Source organism: Panthera onca, chromosome B3 (assembly GCF_046562875.1).
Source record: "Panthera onca isolate mPanOnc1 chromosome B3, mPanOnc1 haplotype 2, whole genome shotgun sequence".
Lineage (NCBI taxonomy): Eukaryota > Metazoa > Chordata > Mammalia > Carnivora > Felidae > Panthera > Panthera onca.
Window position 1 is genome coordinate 61,524,834 of NC_138344.1, and position 19,400 is coordinate 61,544,233.

A 19,400-nucleotide genomic window follows, 5' to 3' on the forward strand; every position below is an offset into this window, starting at 1 on the left:
TGATGGGAAAAGGAAATCAGAACTTCTGTTAGCCTGTTTTCATAAGTGAAATAGGGGAATCCAGATCTCTATGACTGTGTGGGTTTTTAAAGGTGTAGGATTCTTCATAAACTGAGTGTTATACTAAGTCAAAGCAACTGTCTAAAGGATTCTGTAATCATTATTCTAGACCTTGACAGTGGCCAGCAAAGAGGTATATGGGGAGGACATGGTTCCTGATTTATGTTTTTTTTTCCCCCTGAAGGTAGATAAGGGTCAGCAGAGTTGAAAAGTAAATGCAATGTAACAGAATATTAAAGAGTATGAAAGATATAAAGAATATGAAGGATAGCTCGGCTTTCTTTTTCCTTCTACTGTGTAATTAATCCGACAAAGTACAAAAGATACTACTGTATTCTGTAATCAGGCATCACATGTATTTAACTGGAAAACAGAGAATCCCTAAACGCAGTCACAAAAACTTACAGTCTGGTATAGAGACAAAAACAAAAGTGAAACAGAAGTCATAAAAAAAAAAAATGTGAAAGATAATCAGTACCTCCATTCCACTGTTTGGTGGAAGTGTCAGAATGTAAACAAGTCTGAGCAAGTGGTCCATGAAAATCACTTCATTTTTCCAAATTCTAATGATGAGATTTTATGGTGTGTAGATAAAAGAGGTGCTACTGTCTGGTTATCTACATAGCCGAGAACCAAGAAGTATGTTTAAGGGAGGAAAAAAAAAAAAAAAAAAGGGTGTAAGCAATCCAAATAGCTGTCGCTAAATTCAAACACTAAAGCAGAGTTTTCCAACCTAAACTCTAGAGGGTCATCTGGTCTCCTGACCCCAGAGCAGATCAGATGCAGGAAGATGGAAGCAGAGAGACTACCAAGAGGGGAGAACGATGGCCACTTCTTACCTACGTTAACAGAGGAGAAAGAGAAGGCATAAAATGCATAAACTACACAGCTCAGTTATTTTGGAAGTCCATATTTCACAATACAACTGCCATTCATAATAGTTGACTAAATCAGCAAGAAAAACTTATATACTAATACCTATCAAAAATTTCTTCCTGATCATGGTATCTCCCCTGCCAGGTAAGTATTCAAAAAGTTCTTTGAGTATAGTGATTTTATATTTTAAATTTTCAAAGATTTAGTTTCAGTACTGGGGTAATTCGTCTATGTGGAGCATCTTGTTCCAGAGATATGCTGTGTACCAAAACTTCAATAAACCAATATACACACAGGGAAATATTAGCTTAGCAGTGAAGGCCTTTCTTGAGAGCATGTGCTAATTAGGTATTACCTGTATGGTAAAGCGATCACAAAATGCTCTTGGATAGCTAAGTCAACTTCCTAGAGGAGCTGTTACTAAATGAATTTAAAAGTAAATAGTTCATCGTATAGGTAAAAGAACATCATGGGATGCTTGGGTGGCTCAGCTGGTTAAGCATGTGACTCTTGGTTTCGGCTCAAGTCATGATCTTGTGGTTTTGTGAGTTTGAGCCCCGAGTCAGGATCTGTGCTGGCGGCGTGGAGCCTGCTTGGGATTCTCTCTCCCCTACTCACACGGTCTCGGTCTCCCTCAAAATAAATAAATAAATAATTTAAAAAAAAGTAAAAGAACATCAAACTGTTATAGTATAAAAATACTGGAGGGGCACCTGGGTAGCTCAGTCAGTTAAGCGTCGAACTCTTGATTTAGGGTCAGGTCGGAGCTTGCGGGTCATGGGATCGAGCCCCATATCAGGCTCTAGGCTGAGAACACTCTCCCTCGCTCTCTGCCCCTATCCTGTGCACATGCTTTCTCTCTCTCAAAATACATAAACTTAAAAAAAAAAAAAAATACTGGAGGAGCACCTGGGTGGCTCAGGAGGTTGAATGTCCAACTCTCAATTGTGGCTCAGGTCATGATTTCATGGTTTGTGGGATCAAGCCCCACATCAGGCTCTGGGCTGACAGCTCAGAGCCTGCTTGGGATTCTCTCTCTTCCCCTCTCTCATGCGTGTGTGCGCTCATGTGTGCTCTCTCAAAATAAACAAGCGTTAAAAAAAAAAATACTGGAACCAGCCAAGAGATAACAGAGTGGGGAAAAAGAGCAAAACTAAATCCAAATGAAAGAACCTGAAAGATCAGATAAGAAAAAAAGAGAAGGAAGAAGCTTCAGAAAGAAATACAGTAGAGCAAAATGAAATGGGAGAAAAGCAAGAAGAGCAAAGTCTTCCAAAAGGCAAGTGGGGGCATAACCACCAGCAGGAAGATGGACAGAAGTTCTGGGGAATAAAAAACAGGTGTGACAAGTACTGAACTACAGGGCTGAGCCAAGTGCTTTTATTTCTCAAAAATGTTGAAAACAAGACTATACATGAAACTTTTAAAAATAATTCTTGCTTAGGCAGAGGGTATTAGAAGATAATTCAGCTATCTCCTTACTTTGACTAATGTAGTTTTATTCAACTCTGAATAAAAAAGGATTTTCTTGGTTTTTGATGTGATTTTTACAAGCAAGAAAACTGAAGCTTCCTTATCTAGTTTCAGCTGTTTCTAGGAGATCCACTGTGCTTTTTTAAGATTTTTAAGTAATCTCTACACCCAGTATGGGGCTTGAACTTACAACCTCAAGATGAAGAATCACACGCTCCACCAACTGAGCCAGCCAGGCGCCCCAAGATCCACTATGTTTTTAAAAAGGATTCTGAACTACTTGATTTAGGACTCAGTTCCTCCTAACAAATGGACTTTTTTGTTTGGGCCTTTTTTTTTTTTTTTTTAAACCTCATCTTGTCAATGAGCAATTGCTAGCTCTCTCCTCCTGACCTTGTTATTTTTCCTCTCTGCCACTCCTGTTTGCACCCTTACTGGCTCTTTCCCTATCAAATGCTTTCAGGGACAGGAAATGACAGCACCCAAACATCACACTATAGCACTGTGACCTACCTACCACTGAGCTGTGCGTTCCAATTTCTCAGCTTGGTCAATATAAACCTTACATAAAGAGTCCTGCTTCTTATTTTTACACGTGCCCCCAAGATATCACTGAGAATAATCTCTTCACCAAAAAATAATACACAAGTATATTCTCTTTCATTAAATTTAGGTTTTCCTCCCTGCAAAGATACTGTATGCGAAACATCTACTACTCCCTCCCTACTTGCACCTTGCACTTAATGTACAACGTGCCCACTTTTTTCTGCATAGGAAATGTCCATAACTTCTCTTTATCCCCCCCGCCCCCACACCTTCCCCTGCCCCAGGTCAATTAGGTAGATACTTTCAGGCTCTAAAGTCAGGGCATGTCTCTTCTTATAACAAACCACCCATTAACCTTCTAACTCAGTTGTTCTTGACCAGTTTTCTGTCTTAGCAAATCTGAGGGGACCAACATACTTCTATCTGTATTCATGGCTTACTAATGACAAGAAATAATAAAAGAGATGGAAGGGGAGAAAGGATGGGAGATGTATTTAAAAAAAAAACTCCAGAGTAGCCTCTGGTACAGAGTTCAGATCATAGGCTCCCCACCTGAGAAATGCCACTCTAACAATCAAATTTCAAAAAAGCTAGGTCATAAGGATATAAGTGCCATAGCAGAAATCAGAAGACATAGAAAATTAGTTTAGTATGTGAAGTAATACAAAGATGTATAAATATTTATTGTGAGAGAGGGAAAAATAAGAGGCTCCATCTCAAACTTCACATTCTAAGGATCTCTCAGAAGTCCCCTACCGACCTTAGAGTATCTTTAAGGCAGCCATAAATCTGAGTTCACAGTAATACCACTGTTTTCCAGTAGTTGTCAGGATTTTAAAAATATATTATTTTAATCTTTTTGGACAGTTCGCTTAACTGTCCAAAATAACGAAATACTCACCCTAACTTTGAGGTGATCTGTGCTAAGCTATTAGCTTGGGTGAAAGACTGATGATAATGCAAACCAAAGTGGCACCTTTCAGAATGACTATGTTATAGAGGCTGCTATTCCCAGTGGGGTGGGGGAGAAAGTGAATGGAGTAGAGTTGCCAGCAGCAGGTGGGCCTGGGACCCGGAGGCAACAGCAAGAATTAAGAACTTTGTGAGGGAAAGTCACTCAAAGTTTCATTCCCCACTGAGCAGGGTGCAGCTTGTGTCTCGGCTTTTTCTCTAATAAGTGCATAAATTGTTGGGTAGCATTCTAAGGTGAGGACATTCAGACTTGGTTAAGGAGCTATGAATGACAAAGGGAACCATAAGCTGTAAAGGTTTTTATAGACACTGGATGACTCTAGTAAACGTTTTGGACTCCTCTAATGCAGTGGGGTTGACACAGACTCTACCCTCCCGGTAGAAGCAGTTAAAAAGGATAAGGGGACTCCCTACAATAAGTGCATACCTGGGACTCTGATCTAAGACAGGAATATGGAGAACCAAATACCTCAAAGGATAGTTATTGCTTGTATCTTAAGAAAATGCAAAGACCAAAAACATATTACAGGGTATTCCAGACTCAACACGAGTTCAAACTTCACAGGATATTGTCAGGGGGGTGGGGAGTGGAGGTGGGGGACAGACTCACAGAAGCTGACTTTTGAAACATGAAAAATAAAACTAGTTGATGTAGGAATAGTGGGAAAGGGAATTATTTCAGGATTTTCCTGTACTATCTAAATATTTTTTAAGAAAAATGAAAAAGCAAAAACTTATTTCAAAGAGCCCACTGCTTTTCTAACAGATTTATTTTACCAATTTGAGAGGAATTATAGTTCCACCATTAAAAATAAACAGAAAAAAACTCACACTCACTACCTCTTGCTGTGGAAAACAATTTTAGGTCTATTAAATTATTTAAGATTAAGAGAACTTAACTACAGTCGACCAGAATGCAATCATTCCTAATTTAACATATGCAGGGCACTGGTAAACACTGTTCTGTTAATTAAACTTCATTATAATAAAAACATGTTTTACTTTAGTGGAACTTTAAAACAAAGTAAGTACTCCATTAAAAATATTTCCTAGCAGAAAGCAGGAAAAAATCTCTCTGACCTCAGCCGCAGCAATTTCTTACTTGACACATCTCCAAAGGCAATGGAATTAAAAGCAAAAATGAACTATTGGGACCTCATGAAGATAAAAAAGCTTCTGCACTGCAAAGGAAACAATAAAAACTAAAAGGCAGCCGACAGAATGGGAAAAGATATTTGCAAATGACATATCAGACACAGGGCTAGTATCCAAAATCTATAAAGAGCTCACCAAACTCCACACCCAAAAAACAAATAATCCAGTGAAGAAATGGGCAGAAAACATGAATAGACACTTCTCTAAAGAAGACAACCAGATGGCCAACAGGCACATGAAGAGATGCTCAACGTCGCTCCTCATCAGGGAAATACAAATCAAAACCACACTGAGATATCACCTCACGCCAGTCAGAGTGGCTAAAATGAGCAAATCAGGAGACTATAGATGCTGGAGAGGATGTGGACAAACGGAAACCCTCTTGCACTGTTGGTGGGAATGCAAACTGGTGCAGCTGCTCTGGAACACAGTGTGGAGGTTCCTCAAAAAATGAAAAATAGAACTACCCTATGACCCAGCAATAGCATTGCTAGGAATTTACCCAAGGGATACAGGAGGACTGATGCATAGGGGCACTTGTACCCCAATGTTTACAGCAGCACTCTCAACAATAGCCAAATTATGGAAAGAGCCTAAATGTCCATCAACTGATGAATGGATAAAGAAATTGTGGTTTATATACACAATGGAATACTACTTGGCAATGAGAAAGAATGAAATCTGGCCTTTTGTAGCAACGTGGATGGAACTGGAGAGTGTTAGGCTAAGTGAAATAAGTCATACAGAGAAAGACAGATACCATATGTTTTCACTCCTATGTGGATCCTGAGAAACTTAACAGAAGACCATGGGGGAGGGGAAGGGGAAAAAGAAAAGTTAGAGAAGGAGGGAGCCAAACCTTAAGAGACTCTTTTTTTTTTTTTAATTTTTTTTTTAACGTTTATTTACTTTTGAGACAGAGAGAGACAGAGCATGAATGGGGGGAGGGTCAGAGAGAGAGGGAAACACAGAATCAGAAGCAGGCTCCAGGCTCCGAGCTGTCAGCACAGAGCCCGACGCGGGGCCTGAACTAGTGAACCACGAGATCATGACCTGAGCCAAAGTCGGACACCTAACTGACTGAGCCACCCAGGCGCCCCCATAAGAGACTCTTAAAAACTGAGAATAAACTGAGGGCTGATGGTGGGTGGGAGGGAGGGTAAAGTGGGTGATGGGCATTGAGGAGGACACCTGTTGGGATGAGCACTGGGTGTTGCATGGAAACCAATCTGACAATAAACTTCATATTAAAAAAAAATATTTCCTGGGGTGCCTGGTGGTTCAGTCCGTTAAGCGTCTGACTCTTGATTTCAACTTAGGTTATGATCTCATGGTTCAGCAGATTAAGCGCTGAGTCTGCATCTGCGCTGAAAGTATGCAGCCTGCTTGGGATTCTCTCCCTCCCTCTCTCTCTGCCCCTCCCTTGTGCTCTCTCTAGTTCTCGCTCTCTCCCAAAATAAATAAGTAAACTTAAAAAATATATACACTTTCCTAGACTGCAGGGTTTGAGATTCAACAGAAAGGGGGTATCTGGCCTCTCTCCAGGAAATTACTAAAAGGAACAAAGTACTTACTTACTTTATTTATTTATTATGATAGAGACAGAGCGTGCACATGCAAGTAGGGGAGAGGGGCAGAGGGACAGAGAATCTTAAGCAGGCTCCACACTCATCATGGAACCAGATGCAGGGCTCAATCCCACGACTCTGGGATCATGACCTGAGCCACACTCAAGAGATGGGACACTCAACCAAATGACATACCCAAGGATGCCTGAAAAAAAATATTTTAAATCAAAAGAGGAACATGTAGGAGGGCTTCAAAGAACTTTCCCCTTGTCTCTCTCTTCCATTAAAGTTCTAGATCTTTTAGGGCTTTTTTTGGTGGTAGACAGTTTGGGAAAGTCACCTTGGTTTAAACAATGAACAGCTGGATTTTCTTCCTTAAAAGTTACAACCACCACTCTGAGGGCATCAATTCAATCCATCCAAAGAAAACTTATCTTGCTAAAGTATTTCCCACTAACATATGGCATTCTTTTTTTTCTTTTTTTTAACTTTTTTAAGTAGGCTCCACACCCAACGTGAGGCTCAAACTCACAACCCTAGGATTAAGAGTTGCATGTTCTGCCAACTGAGCAAGCCAGGTGCTCCTAACATATGGCATTCTTGACAGAATTTCTCTTCCAAGGGGGCTCAGTCAGTTAAACGTCCAACTCTCGATTTTGGTTCAGGTCATGATCCCACGATTAGTGAGACTGAGCCTTACACTGGGTTCTGAGAGCACAGAGGCTGCTTGGGATTCTCCATCTCTCTCTGCCCCTCCCCTGCTTGCAAGCAGGCGCATGTGTGCATTCTCTCTCTCTCAAAATAAATGAACACCTAAAAAAAAAATAATTTCTTTTCTAACACGAACATGGAAAGAAAAAGTTGAAATAAATAAATAAATATAAATAATAAAATAATAAATAAAATAAAATAAAACAAAGAGATGAAGACTAACAGGCTGTGCCTCTTCTTTTGCAACAGGGCTAGAAATAAGCAAGTAAACAATGGCCACATGTGCTCTGTAGAGGGGCCCACTAGGTAAATGACAGTACAAGGTAACATGACAATTCAAGAGCTTTCTTTACACCATTTTCTTTCCCTAAGTTCTCGCAGATCTTAGGTAGTAAAATCTCAGGTTAAGGAACAGCGGCTGTCAGAAGCCACCAGATCAGGACCCTCAAATACCACTCAGTCCCTGGGGCCAAGCCCCTGCACACCCACCTCATCATCGCTGTTGGACGTCTCAGAGTCTGAGGAGGCTGCAGGCTGACTCACAGGTGGCTCTTTCTCCTCGGAATCACTGCGCTTCCGCTTTGCCAGGGACAAAAGCTCCTAACAGGGCAGAAGTAGACACATGAATTTTGTTCAACAGAGAAAAACATTCAAGGACAAGAAATGCCCACCTTCCCTAGATCTCTTCTACCTTTTTGTGCTTTCCATCGAAAAATGTCACCATGGGAACTTTTACCACACAAACAGACTAAGTGCCAGTATTCCTAAGCATTAAAGAAATGTTTTCAAAAATCTGCCCCTTTCTTCTTAATGGGAAATGTATGTCTGAAATGAAAAAGTGACTAGAAAACTGAACTGGAGGGTACCCCCAAATTGCAACCTGCTACATAAGCACCAATTCTGAGGAACTGATAGAAGAACCATGTTTTCAAAGGTAATCTGCTCATTGATCTTACTGGTATAGCTAACTAATACTCAAAGCATCCTCTTACTGTAATTCATGCGAAAATTAGCATTTGTGGGCTGTTCTGAATAAGCTGACAAACTCCAAGGTTCTAAGATCATTTCTTATTTTGAATGCTTGAATCAGAAAAAACGAGGTATATTTTTGGTGTTTAACCCCAAGTCTGATAACAAGCAGTAAGTGTGCTGGCTTCTACATGAGAATCCTAATTTGATAACCCAAATGTTTCCATTCACCACCTCTGCCTTGTCCTGGTCATTGTGACAGATTAGAAGGGGAAGGATGTGCCAATAAGTGTCATGACTACAACCAGAATTTGCTCTCTTACATGGTTCCTTTCTCCAGTTACTTCTTGCCAACTCAGACCAGTCACCCAAAAATGCCACGAAAGGAAACTTCTCTGTTTCTTGATCTCTGTAATATCAGTACCAGTCCAATGTTATACTGTACTTACTTGGCGTCAGGTGCTTTTCTAAGTATCTAACATTTAATACTCACGACAACCTTGAGGTAAGTTCTTTTATCATTCCCATTTGAAGATAAAGAAACCAAGCAACAGGAAGGGTTAAGTAACTTACCCAGGTAACACAGCTAGTACATGAGAGAGCCAAGATTCAAACTAGTGGAAGATAGAATCCTAGCTCCTAATTCAGTCAAGGTCTACCAGTCTAAAACATTTTTTCCCTTCTGCCAAAAAAGAGAAAAATACAACTAATAAATACTAGCAGTATTATTTCTTGATGATGATGGTGCTATACAATTATACGTCAAGTGCAAAGATGGATTTTAAAATAATAGACTGCTACAAAGTATCTATTTTCTTCTTCCAGTCTCTTTCTATTTTAGGAGTATACTCTCCTTGGCCAGAATGAGAAAATGACCTTCTCAGATTAACAGCCGACCCGCTCTCTTCTTCATATGCAGTCATGAAATGTTACTCTTCTCATTTCATTAACGAGAGCTAGCATACCAACTTTATGAAAAGGCTGAAGATCGTAAGCACATTCTACTTATTCACTCCAAAACAATAACTTCTATTTACCAAATGCAAATTACAGCAATATGTGTATGTGTTTATGGTCTTTTAAAAAACTTGAGGGGGTGCCTGGCTGGCTCAGTCAGTGGAGCAAGTGACTCTTGATCTCGGGGTTGTAAGTTCGAGCTCCACATTGGGTGTAGAGATTACTTAAAAATAAAATCTTTAAAAAAATTATAAACTTGAGATATAATTTACATAAAGTACACTTTATCCTTTCTTAGGTATACTATGAATTTTGACAAATACAGTTTAACCACTCCCACAATCAAGATATAGGGCAGTTCCATCATCCTCACAAATACCACTGTAATTTGCATTTGGTCAACTGGAGTTACAGTTTTGGTGTTAAAAAAAAAAAAGACTGTTCTTTCAGGAAATTAATGCTCTTTTCAGGAAATTACTGCTCCTCATATCCTTTCCTCCATCCCACAACAACCACAGACCTGTTTTCTGACCCTACAGACAGATCTACCCATTGTAGAATATCATATAAATAGAATCATATAGTATGTAGCCTTTCGAGTCTGGCTTCTTAGCAAAATGCATTTGATATTCACCCATGGGGCGGTATATATCAATAGTTTATTTCTTTTTATTGTTAAGGAGTATTCCATCATGTGGATGTACCACAGTTTATTTACCAGCTGAAAAACATTTGGGTTGTTTCCATTTTGGCGCAATTCATGTTCATATACAGGTTTTTGTGTAAAGGTAAGTTTTTATTTTACTTGGGTATATACCTAGAAGGGGGATTTCTGAGTTATATGGTAATTGGCAGATGGCCTCTACTATTATCTCCCTTGCCACATTACCTTAATGCAAGTTTATAAAATTCAGAAAGATTTCTGATACGTTATCTCTTTCCTGAGGTTCACAAATGCCCTAGAAATCTGTTTTAACACCAACTCACTATAACAGGGATTTGGATACCTAGCAATCAAATCCTACCCTGAAACATTAACTATTACAAGCGGCAGGCATCCATTAAAAGTTACTGTAACTAAAGTGTTAAAATGTTAATACTGCCTTCCTGTTAAAGAAGTTCCACTCTAGAGGCGCCTGGGTGGCTCAGTAGGTTGGGCGGCCGACTCTTGGTTTTGACTTGGGTCATGATCTCATGGTTCGTGAGTTCAAGCCTGGCATCAGGCTCTGTGCTGTCAGTGTGGAGCCTGCTTGGGATTTCTCTCTCTCCCTCACTCTCTGCCAATTCCATGGTAGAGTTTATGCTCTTTCATCAACAAACAATTGCATCTGATAGACACAGTCCCTCTTCTCCTAAGACATTCAATACCATATTAACAATAGTATGGTGACAGCAAAGACCTTCCTAACAGTGTGAAAGACACCCTTTCCACAAGTTAAGAATTGCACAAGAAGTTAATGGGGGAGCACATGGCAAGGCTACTCTACAATTAAGTCCCTTAGTCTACTGAGGGCTTGTCAAGTACAGCTCAACAGACCAAGGTGCAACGGAAAGTCTTTCCAACATGCATACGTGAAGAAACCATCATCAGATTTACTACTTGTAGGGGATGACGGATCCAACACATGGACTTAAAAAGCCAATCTAAAACTGACTCATGCACATGCATGGGTCCAGCTGCAGCTCTCTCCTGCCAGCCCGATTCAACTGTACCACGCTGGTTGAGATGTTTCTGTGTGTCCAGTGGTTCTTTCTCACCACTGCCCCTGTGTTTCATCTCATCCAGTGAAAACCTTCCGACTTATCGCAGTATTTGTCTAAGGGGATGGCAGTCACGGGTGCTAGCATGTAATATCAAGTTTAAGATGAACTAAAGATCTGCTTAAATTAAGGCCAATGCCCAACATAGTATACGTATGGCTGTGCAGGATACCACATCTGGCCTCTAGAGCAGTTTCCTCAACTTTGCTTAAAAGCGATATTTAACATTAAATCAGATTGCCAAAACCAAGACACTAAAATAAGGTAAGTCTAACTGCACTAACGTAATGTTTATTAAAATAGCACCATTCCGGTTAAGATTAGAATTCCAATCCATCAATACATGAAGACTCGTAAACCTTAAGATTTCATTCCCCAACCCCATCACTCACACTGCATGTTTTGTGATGTTATGCTGGGATCGATCAGTAATAAAGCAACTTAGCTCTCTCTTACTTACTTAAAGGAAATTAAATCTCCTCTTTTTAATCAAATCTCCCATGATCACATGAAAGTGGGATACATAGTCTGCACCCCACAAGTGAGAATAAAAGCCTACAGGGATAAGCCTCAGAGGTTTTTATGGCTAATTAGCATGCTGAACTCTTTCTCACTTATTCATTCCACAAATATAACTACTGTAAACAATTACTACCGGCTAGTGGGACCAAACATCTTGGTTTGCTCAGGACTGTCGTGGTTTTAGCACTGCAAATCCTGAAAACTCAATTCCTCAGTCCAGGCAAACAGGGACACCCTATTACGAGTACCTATTATGTACCACCAAGCCCTGTAGACAGTCATCAAAAAAGAGGGGGCACTTGGATGGCTCAGTCGGTTAAGCGTCCAACTCTGGCTCAAGTCATGACCTCGTGGTTCCTGAGTTCGTGTCTTACATCGGGCTCTCTGTTGTCAGCACAGAGCCTATTTCAGATCTTCTGTCCCCCTCTCTGCACCTCCCCTGCTCTCTCTCTCAAAAATAAGTAAACATGAAAAAAAATTTTTTTAAGATATATAGTCCTTGACCTCATGGAATTTAAAATTGAGTGAGGGAGACAGACAATAAACAAGAAACAATTCACTATATCTTATGATAAGTGCTAAGAAGGAAGTGAATCAAGTGAATGAGGAATGTATCAAGATACGGTGATCTGTGGAGGCTTCTCTGAGGCAATGGTATTTAGGCTGAGACTAGAAACTCTGAAAGAGGAAACAGAGGGGCAGTTTTCTGGACAGAGATCTCCAGATGGAATAGCTAAGGCCCTGAAGCTGGCAACAGCTTGGTGTATTTGAAGAACTGAAAGAGAACCAGTGTGACTGGAGCTTAGCAGGCAACGGGGAGAATGGAGTAGGACTGGTGAGAGGTAAAAAGAAACCAGATCATTTCAAGGTTTATAAAACAGTATCAGGAGCATGCATCTTATCTGAAGGCAATGGGGAGCCATCAAATTGTTTCAGGGGGAGTAACCATCTTCAGACGGTTTTTAAAAGAGCACTCTAAATGACAGAGGAACAGACCAGAGGGGCCAGGGTGGAAGTGCAGGAAGGAGTCAGAAGGAATCCAGAGCAGTGTGATCAGAGTGGATGGTGACCTGGATAAGGACAGGGAGAAGAGGGAGGACTAGAAAGATACTGAGGGAAGAGTGGTAATTCACACAGGTTTAAATTTGCGATGTTAATTCTTATTCTTTCTTTCCTATCAAAACTGTAGGTAGAATAAGATTCCAATGGTGACGCTGGTTTACTTTTCAGGAGTAAGAAATGGAGCCATTGTGTGTATGTATGTTTTTGAGGCAGGGAGGTATTTCTGGTTTGTTGTAAGTGTCTCAACAAGCATCTACCATTTTTTTTTTAAGCATCTACTATTTTTATTGAAAGAAAACAAATTAAAACAATGAACATATACACCAAAACCCTTCTGAAGTAATTCCAAAGTGGGAGTATAACAATCCTTTATGTTTCTCATGATTGGCACTAAATGTGGCAACGTATCCTTCATATTTCCAGCCAAGTAATTATAACTGTAGATAAAATACTGAGTTCCATATATGTCCACAATGTTATAAAACTAACAAAATCACTTTTCAGCCTGTTCAAAATGTACATTAAAAAAATTCTATTGTTACTTGCTCTTATCTAGTTTCCTCTTCTAATATACTTTCTAAGTAATGCACATTTCTTCTACCCCTTAAAGGGATATTAGTATTAAATCAGAGGGGTTGGAGCAAGAACTCCCAAACTGACACTATCTCCTGTCTCTAACTCTTCTGTAACCAGAAAAGTCAAAAAACTTTCCACTGTGGATATGCCAAGAAGCATTTGCATATTCAACAAAGGTTTATTAAGTGCCTACTCTGTGTCAGGCAGGCATTAATATTATTATTTTTAAAAACCTTCTCTTTAGTGGCACCTGGGTGGCACAGTTGGTTGAGCGTCTGACTCTTGATTTCAGCTCAGGTCATGTATCTCAGTTCGTGGGTTCGAGCTCCACATCAGGCTCTGTGCTGACAGTGCAGAGTCTGCTTGGGATTCTCTCTCTCCCCCTCCCTGCCAGCCGGTGTACATGCTCTCTCTCTCAAAACAAATAAACTAAAAAAACAAAAACAAAACAAAAACCCAAAAACCTGGAGAGACGGGAATATAGACAAGATTTTTTAAAATGTTTATTTATTTATTATGAGAGTGGGGGAGGGGCAGAAAGAGAGGGAGAGACAATCCCAAGCAGGCCCCACGCTGTCAGCACAGAGCCCAACGCAGAGCTGGAACCCATGAACCTCAAGATCATGACCTGAGCTGAAGTTGGACGCTTAACTGACTGAGCCACCCAGTTGCCCCTCCAGCTTTTTTTTTAACGTAGGCTCCATGCCCAACATGGGGTGTGAACTCATCACCCCAAGATCAAGAGTCGCATGCTCTACCGACTGAGCCAGTCAGGCCCCAAGCACACATTATTTTCAACTACCCACTTGACATTTCCACTTAAATATCTCACAACTTTAATCTCTACATCCAAGAGTGAATCCATTTCTTCACCTTTTTTTTTTTAACGTTTATTTATTTTGAGAGAAATAGAGAGAGAAAGAGTGTGCCCACGCAAGTTGGGAGAGGGGCAGAGAAGGGGAGAGGATCCAAAGTGGGCTCTGCACTGACAGCGGAGCGTCCCATGCGGGGCTCAAACTCACAAACTGTGAGATCATGACCTGAGCCAAAGTTGGACGCTTAACCAACTGAGCCACCCAGGCACCCTCCATGCTCTTTACCTTTAAACCTGCTCTTTCCCAAGGTTCCCCATCTCAGGCCAGAACCTCCTCTTCCTCACCTTCAACATTCAATCATCAAGTCCTCTCATTTTATCCTTAATATTATGTCCAATCAAATCTCCTTTCTGCTGTCTCTGTAAGTACCATACCAGTACAAGTCAAGCATTCATTTAACAAACATTGACAGGGTATCTGCTGCATACCAGGCACTGTCCTAGGTGCAGGAATACTACAGTGAACAAACCACCTTGCCTACCTGGAACTTCCATTCTAATTGAACTTCTGCTCTACACCATCTCTCACCTGAACTCCTCTCTCTACCACCTAACTGGTGTCCCTTCTCTAGGTTACTCTCCACGTAACAGCCTGAGGAAACTTTTTAAAAGACGAATCTGAACACCTCTTCTGGCTTAAAATCCTTCAGTGATTTCTCATTACATCCTCAGAAGCAAGTCCAAAGTCCTTAAAGTTGCCAACATGGCCCTACCAACAACTTTAAAACTTTTTAACCTGTAAGATCAATGATACCTCATGAGCCAGTATACAAGAAACATAGGTTTCAGAAAACAATACTCCTTTTTACTAAGTCTGACACATGATGTTTTCTTTTTAAAAAAATTTTAGTTTTTAAAAGTTAGTATCTATACCCAACATAGGGCTCAAACTCACAACCCCAAGATCAAGAGTCATGTGCTCTACTGACTGAGACAGCTAGGTAACCCTGATGTTTTCCATTTGATTCAATTTCATTTTCATTTTTAATGCTGGTTGTGATTCATTAAACTGACTTTTCCATCTTCAAAGGGTCCAAATAGAGACTACTGCAGCTTCATTTGTACCTTCTCTCTCCAACTTGTTATATTCCAGTCACTGTGTGTTTCTTTCAGTTTCATTAGGGTGCTAGGTCCTTCCTGCCCCAGTGCTTCTGTGCATGCTGGTCCCTCAACCATGAACACTCAACATGTCTCTGTGCTCTTTGGTCTCCTAATCTTTTCCTTAACACATATTCCAGGTTTCAATTTAACTGTTACTCCCTCCAGGGTCACACTCTCACAATATCCTTGCTCATAGCCTCTAGCAAAACTGAGGAAGTGACTCTCTGAGTGAGCAGTGTTTGCTCTGCCACAGGCTCAGCCCTGCCCTCTCCTCTCCTCTCCTCTCCTCCCCCCCATCCCCCCACCCCTCCCACCCCCCACCTTTCTCTAAGCTCCCTGAAGGTGGAAACTGTTTCCATTTTGTTCAACCAGTAATTGCTCTACTGTCTAGCACATTTATTGAAAGATAAACAATCTCTGCCCTTGAGGAACTTATAGTCTAGGAAGGGAGCAATAAGTGGTACGCCAACAGATTTGGGGGTGAAAGATCTGTTTTGAATTTTTCTTAAAAGCCTCTCTGTTAAAGCTCCCATGGGACTCTATCTTCTCTGCACAGAAAAGGTGAGTGAAATTAGCAAAGGAGTTACATCAAGCTGAATGCAACACTATGACACAAATTAAAAAACTTCAGTAGTCAACAATGACACCTCTCACAAGTTCTTCATCCTAGACTTCTACCAAATTCTGCTCTAATATAAAGAAGACTATATGAGAGGCACAACTTTTAAAGTTCCCAACTTTTATGGGGAAGGTTTACGGAAGGATACTTTATAACAATGGTATTTTTTACATATGTCTAAAGATAACTCCTTAGAAAATACTTAGGGGCCTATTCTTTCAAAGACAAACTTAATTATTGCTACTTCAAGTATCATGAGCAGAGAAAAAGAGGACATGACAACATAATCACCATTTGAAACAAGAAAGGAAATTATGAAATAAAGCGTTCTAGTATGCATGTAGCTCAATTTTTTTTCTTGAGAAAGGCAGAGTAAAGTTTTTATAAATACTGAGTTGTATTGATCTGAATAAAGAACTCTTATTACTTTATTACCTTTGGATACTTTCCATTTTCTAAGACCCACTGCATAAATATTATTCCATTAAGAGTGACACACATTATTTCCATGGAAGTACATGATGGGGTAAACAAACAAACTAGGTTTGTCTCAAACTCTTTTCCAAGAGGTGCCAAAACCAAGTTATCTTCAGGATTTGCAATTCTAAAATGTTGAAGAAAGGGTGTGCCCAACATAAAAAAAATAAGGTCACTAACAGGTCATATGTTAAAAGAAATCCTTCAAATTCTCAAAGGTCTGAGTTTTTAAAATCTTTTAAAGTTAAAACAATTTTAAACTACTTCGATTCAGTTACTACACACCTTCCTTCCCATCATGAAGAAAGGAAAAAGAAACAGGCCTCAACAAAAAGTATCCCAACAATTCAAATAGCTTCAGAGATTTATAAAAGCCAACAGCTTTGCCATCTCAAACATCTCTGTTGAGTTTCTTCGGTTCTGCACACACTATGGCCGGGAGAGGAAGCTATTTCTCTCCCAAACAAACTACTTAGAGTGTCTTATTAAAAAGATTAACTGCACGTAGACAGCGGTCTCAATCATTCACAAAAATAAGTACCTGGGCTGTTCCTAGTAAAAATGCAGAGTCAAGGGCTCTATCCAAAAAGGGTCTGATGGGAGCCCCTGCAAAGTACATTTTAAATAAGTAACTCAGGCAGCTTCTGACACAGGTGGTCCTCCTCCCACCACCAGGAAGAACCTGTATAGAAGGCTCACCTGCCTCAGTTTCAGCAAGGACTAAGACGGATGTAATATTTCTAACATAATGGCTTAGGTTCCCACCGGGAAAACCCAGGGACAAAGGACCTCCTTTCTAACTGTGCTTCACTCACACTAGACCTCAGATTTGTAGCAGTATGGTCTTTTCCACAAGAACCTTACACTAGACAGCAAACATGATGTTACACCCCCAATGAAGAGCCAGAACCAGATGGAGCAGCCCAAGGTTATCTTGGTTATAAAGGCCCAGGATGCATTAATTTTGTTCTGAGGATTCCAAAGACCCCCAAACCAGCCTGACTTGGGACTTCTGCTAAAGGTCTCTGGTGATAACTTACGGAAGGCAGAGATCTTTGTTTTTGATTCCTCTGAGAGTCTGACACAGCACTGAATAGATAGATACAAGGCACTGGTGCCTCTGTTAGGATGTGCAGGGAAAGGGAATTTTGATCTGGTTCCCATCTGATAAAAGAATGCCAATGAGAGTGGTTGCAGAGGAAAAAGTTGAAATTGCTGTTAAATTGTATTAGGTATTACTTAGAAATGTTACGCTAATTTCTTTTTATAAATAGATAAAGCTGGATTTAAAGTTGCAATCCCTTCCAGTGTCCACTACGGATAGGCTCTTTGTGGATCAGGTAGAACCTCTCTATCAGAAAAGGAAACTCTCAATTCATTTCATTTGTTAGAATTCTGTGGAAAATCACTACGGACAGAGTAATTTGCAGCTTAGTTCATTCATCATCAGTCTCAGAGCGCTTTACTAAGGAAGCGCCCAAATAATCTTTTTAAGTGATGTAACAATATCCTCCAAACTATTCAATGGACTTTACAAACATGGATTCTAGCAACATGGAAAATGATCATGAAACATCATTCTCATTTTGCACTATAAAAAATTAAAAGACTAACAGATTAAGTTGGTATAGTGAAGAGTATGGGCTTTGCAGTCATGCAGATACAGAGTTCAAATTTCAACTCTACCATTGACAAGTTGTGTGAATCTAGGTAAATTACTTCTTCAATCTCCATTTTCTTCATATGTAAAATTGAAAATATGGTACCAACTTCACCATCATTTGAAAACGTGACAATGTAAATAAACTACTCAATTGAGGTTGACTAGTTCACCCCAAACACTATGTAAATGGTAGCTGATGTTATTATTAGAAATACCTACATTTCTAGATCAGGAAAAAAAAAGTTCTAATCCTAAGTGCCAGTCTAAAATTATCAACCAAACTTTTCCAAACCAAGAATATATTTTTTTCCAAGCATATATTTTTTATATTTTTGTAAATTTCAGGAGCCTTTCAGTTCCTACCCCCAAACAGGTTTTCCTCCTTTGATAAAGCCCCACTACTTTCCCACCTCCTTACCACCATTTTCAAAACAGTCCTCTTTTCAATACATTTTCAGCCCCCCCCCCCTCAAAAGTCCACCCCTTTCATGCCTTAATACTTCAGTCCTGAGACCTGTGGCCTAATACAAACCCCCCAACAAGCCATTTATACAAAAGCCTTAGTTTGCAAGTGCTTGTACCAATATTAATTCTTACAAATACTTGATCCTTGTAATAGCCCAATTAGATACTCAAGGTTAATGTTGTATCTAGATTTTACAGTTACAGCCAAAAGATACATAGCTAAAAAATAGCATGGCCAGCCTGGAACTCAAAATTTCAGATTCTAAATTCACTACTCTCTCTACTCAACTTATAAAGCTACTACTTCTTGAATATTCTTTCTTCATACCATTTGTTCACAAAACATGGCAAGAATCCTCTTTGAATCTTCTAGTATCACTAGAGCACTGCTATAAAGGACAGCTCCTCCCTACAGTATTTTCTAGGATATAAAAACAATTCAACCTTAAGACAGTGAGACCAAAAGTTACTTTCAATGGCTCCTGCACAATCTTCAAATAAGAAAGAATTCTGGGATGTTGCATGAAAAGAGCCCGGAGGCCTCAGCCATAGTCCTTCCATATCCTTCTATATATTTCTCCACTTCTGCCCACTTTCCTCCTCCCAAAAGTTTTCTTCCGTCTGACATCTCAACAAGGACCCTTCTCAACCACAAACGACCCTAGTTGCCAAATAGATTTGTGCCTACAGCTAAGTCTTTCTCGTCAAGCACGGCAGAGGTTCCCCGGAAGGTTTAAGAGTGTCTCTACTCTCGGTCTACACCCCTTGTCTGAAAAACTTCATCTTCCAGAGCCCACACCTTCTCGCCCCCCACCCCCACCACCCCACACTCACCCTTGCACCTCCTCCCAAATCTCCCAGGCTCCTGGGTTGGCGGGCAATACTTCCTATCTCTCCGGGCTCGGATCGCCCGGCCTGAACCCGCCGCCCGCCGCTCCGATCTGGCCCCAGCAGATCACGGACCGGTCTGGTTCCCCAAGCCAGAGGCCCACC

At 40.4% G+C, this 19,400-nt stretch overlaps 1 protein-coding gene across 1 annotated transcript in view; it reads right to left on the reverse strand.

Annotated features, from left to right (window-relative positions):
• The window catches only part of RTF1 (RTF1 homolog, Paf1/RNA polymerase II complex component), a 50,822-nt gene that overhangs the window by 30,970 nt on the left and 452 nt on the right, over window positions 1–19,400 (reverse strand). The window contains exon 2 of the mRNA XM_060618887.3: window positions 7,851–7,961. Within this exon, the coding sequence (XP_060474870.1) occupies window positions 7,851–7,961 (111 nt within the window). The remainder of the gene's footprint in view (window positions 1–7,850; window positions 7,962–19,400) is intronic.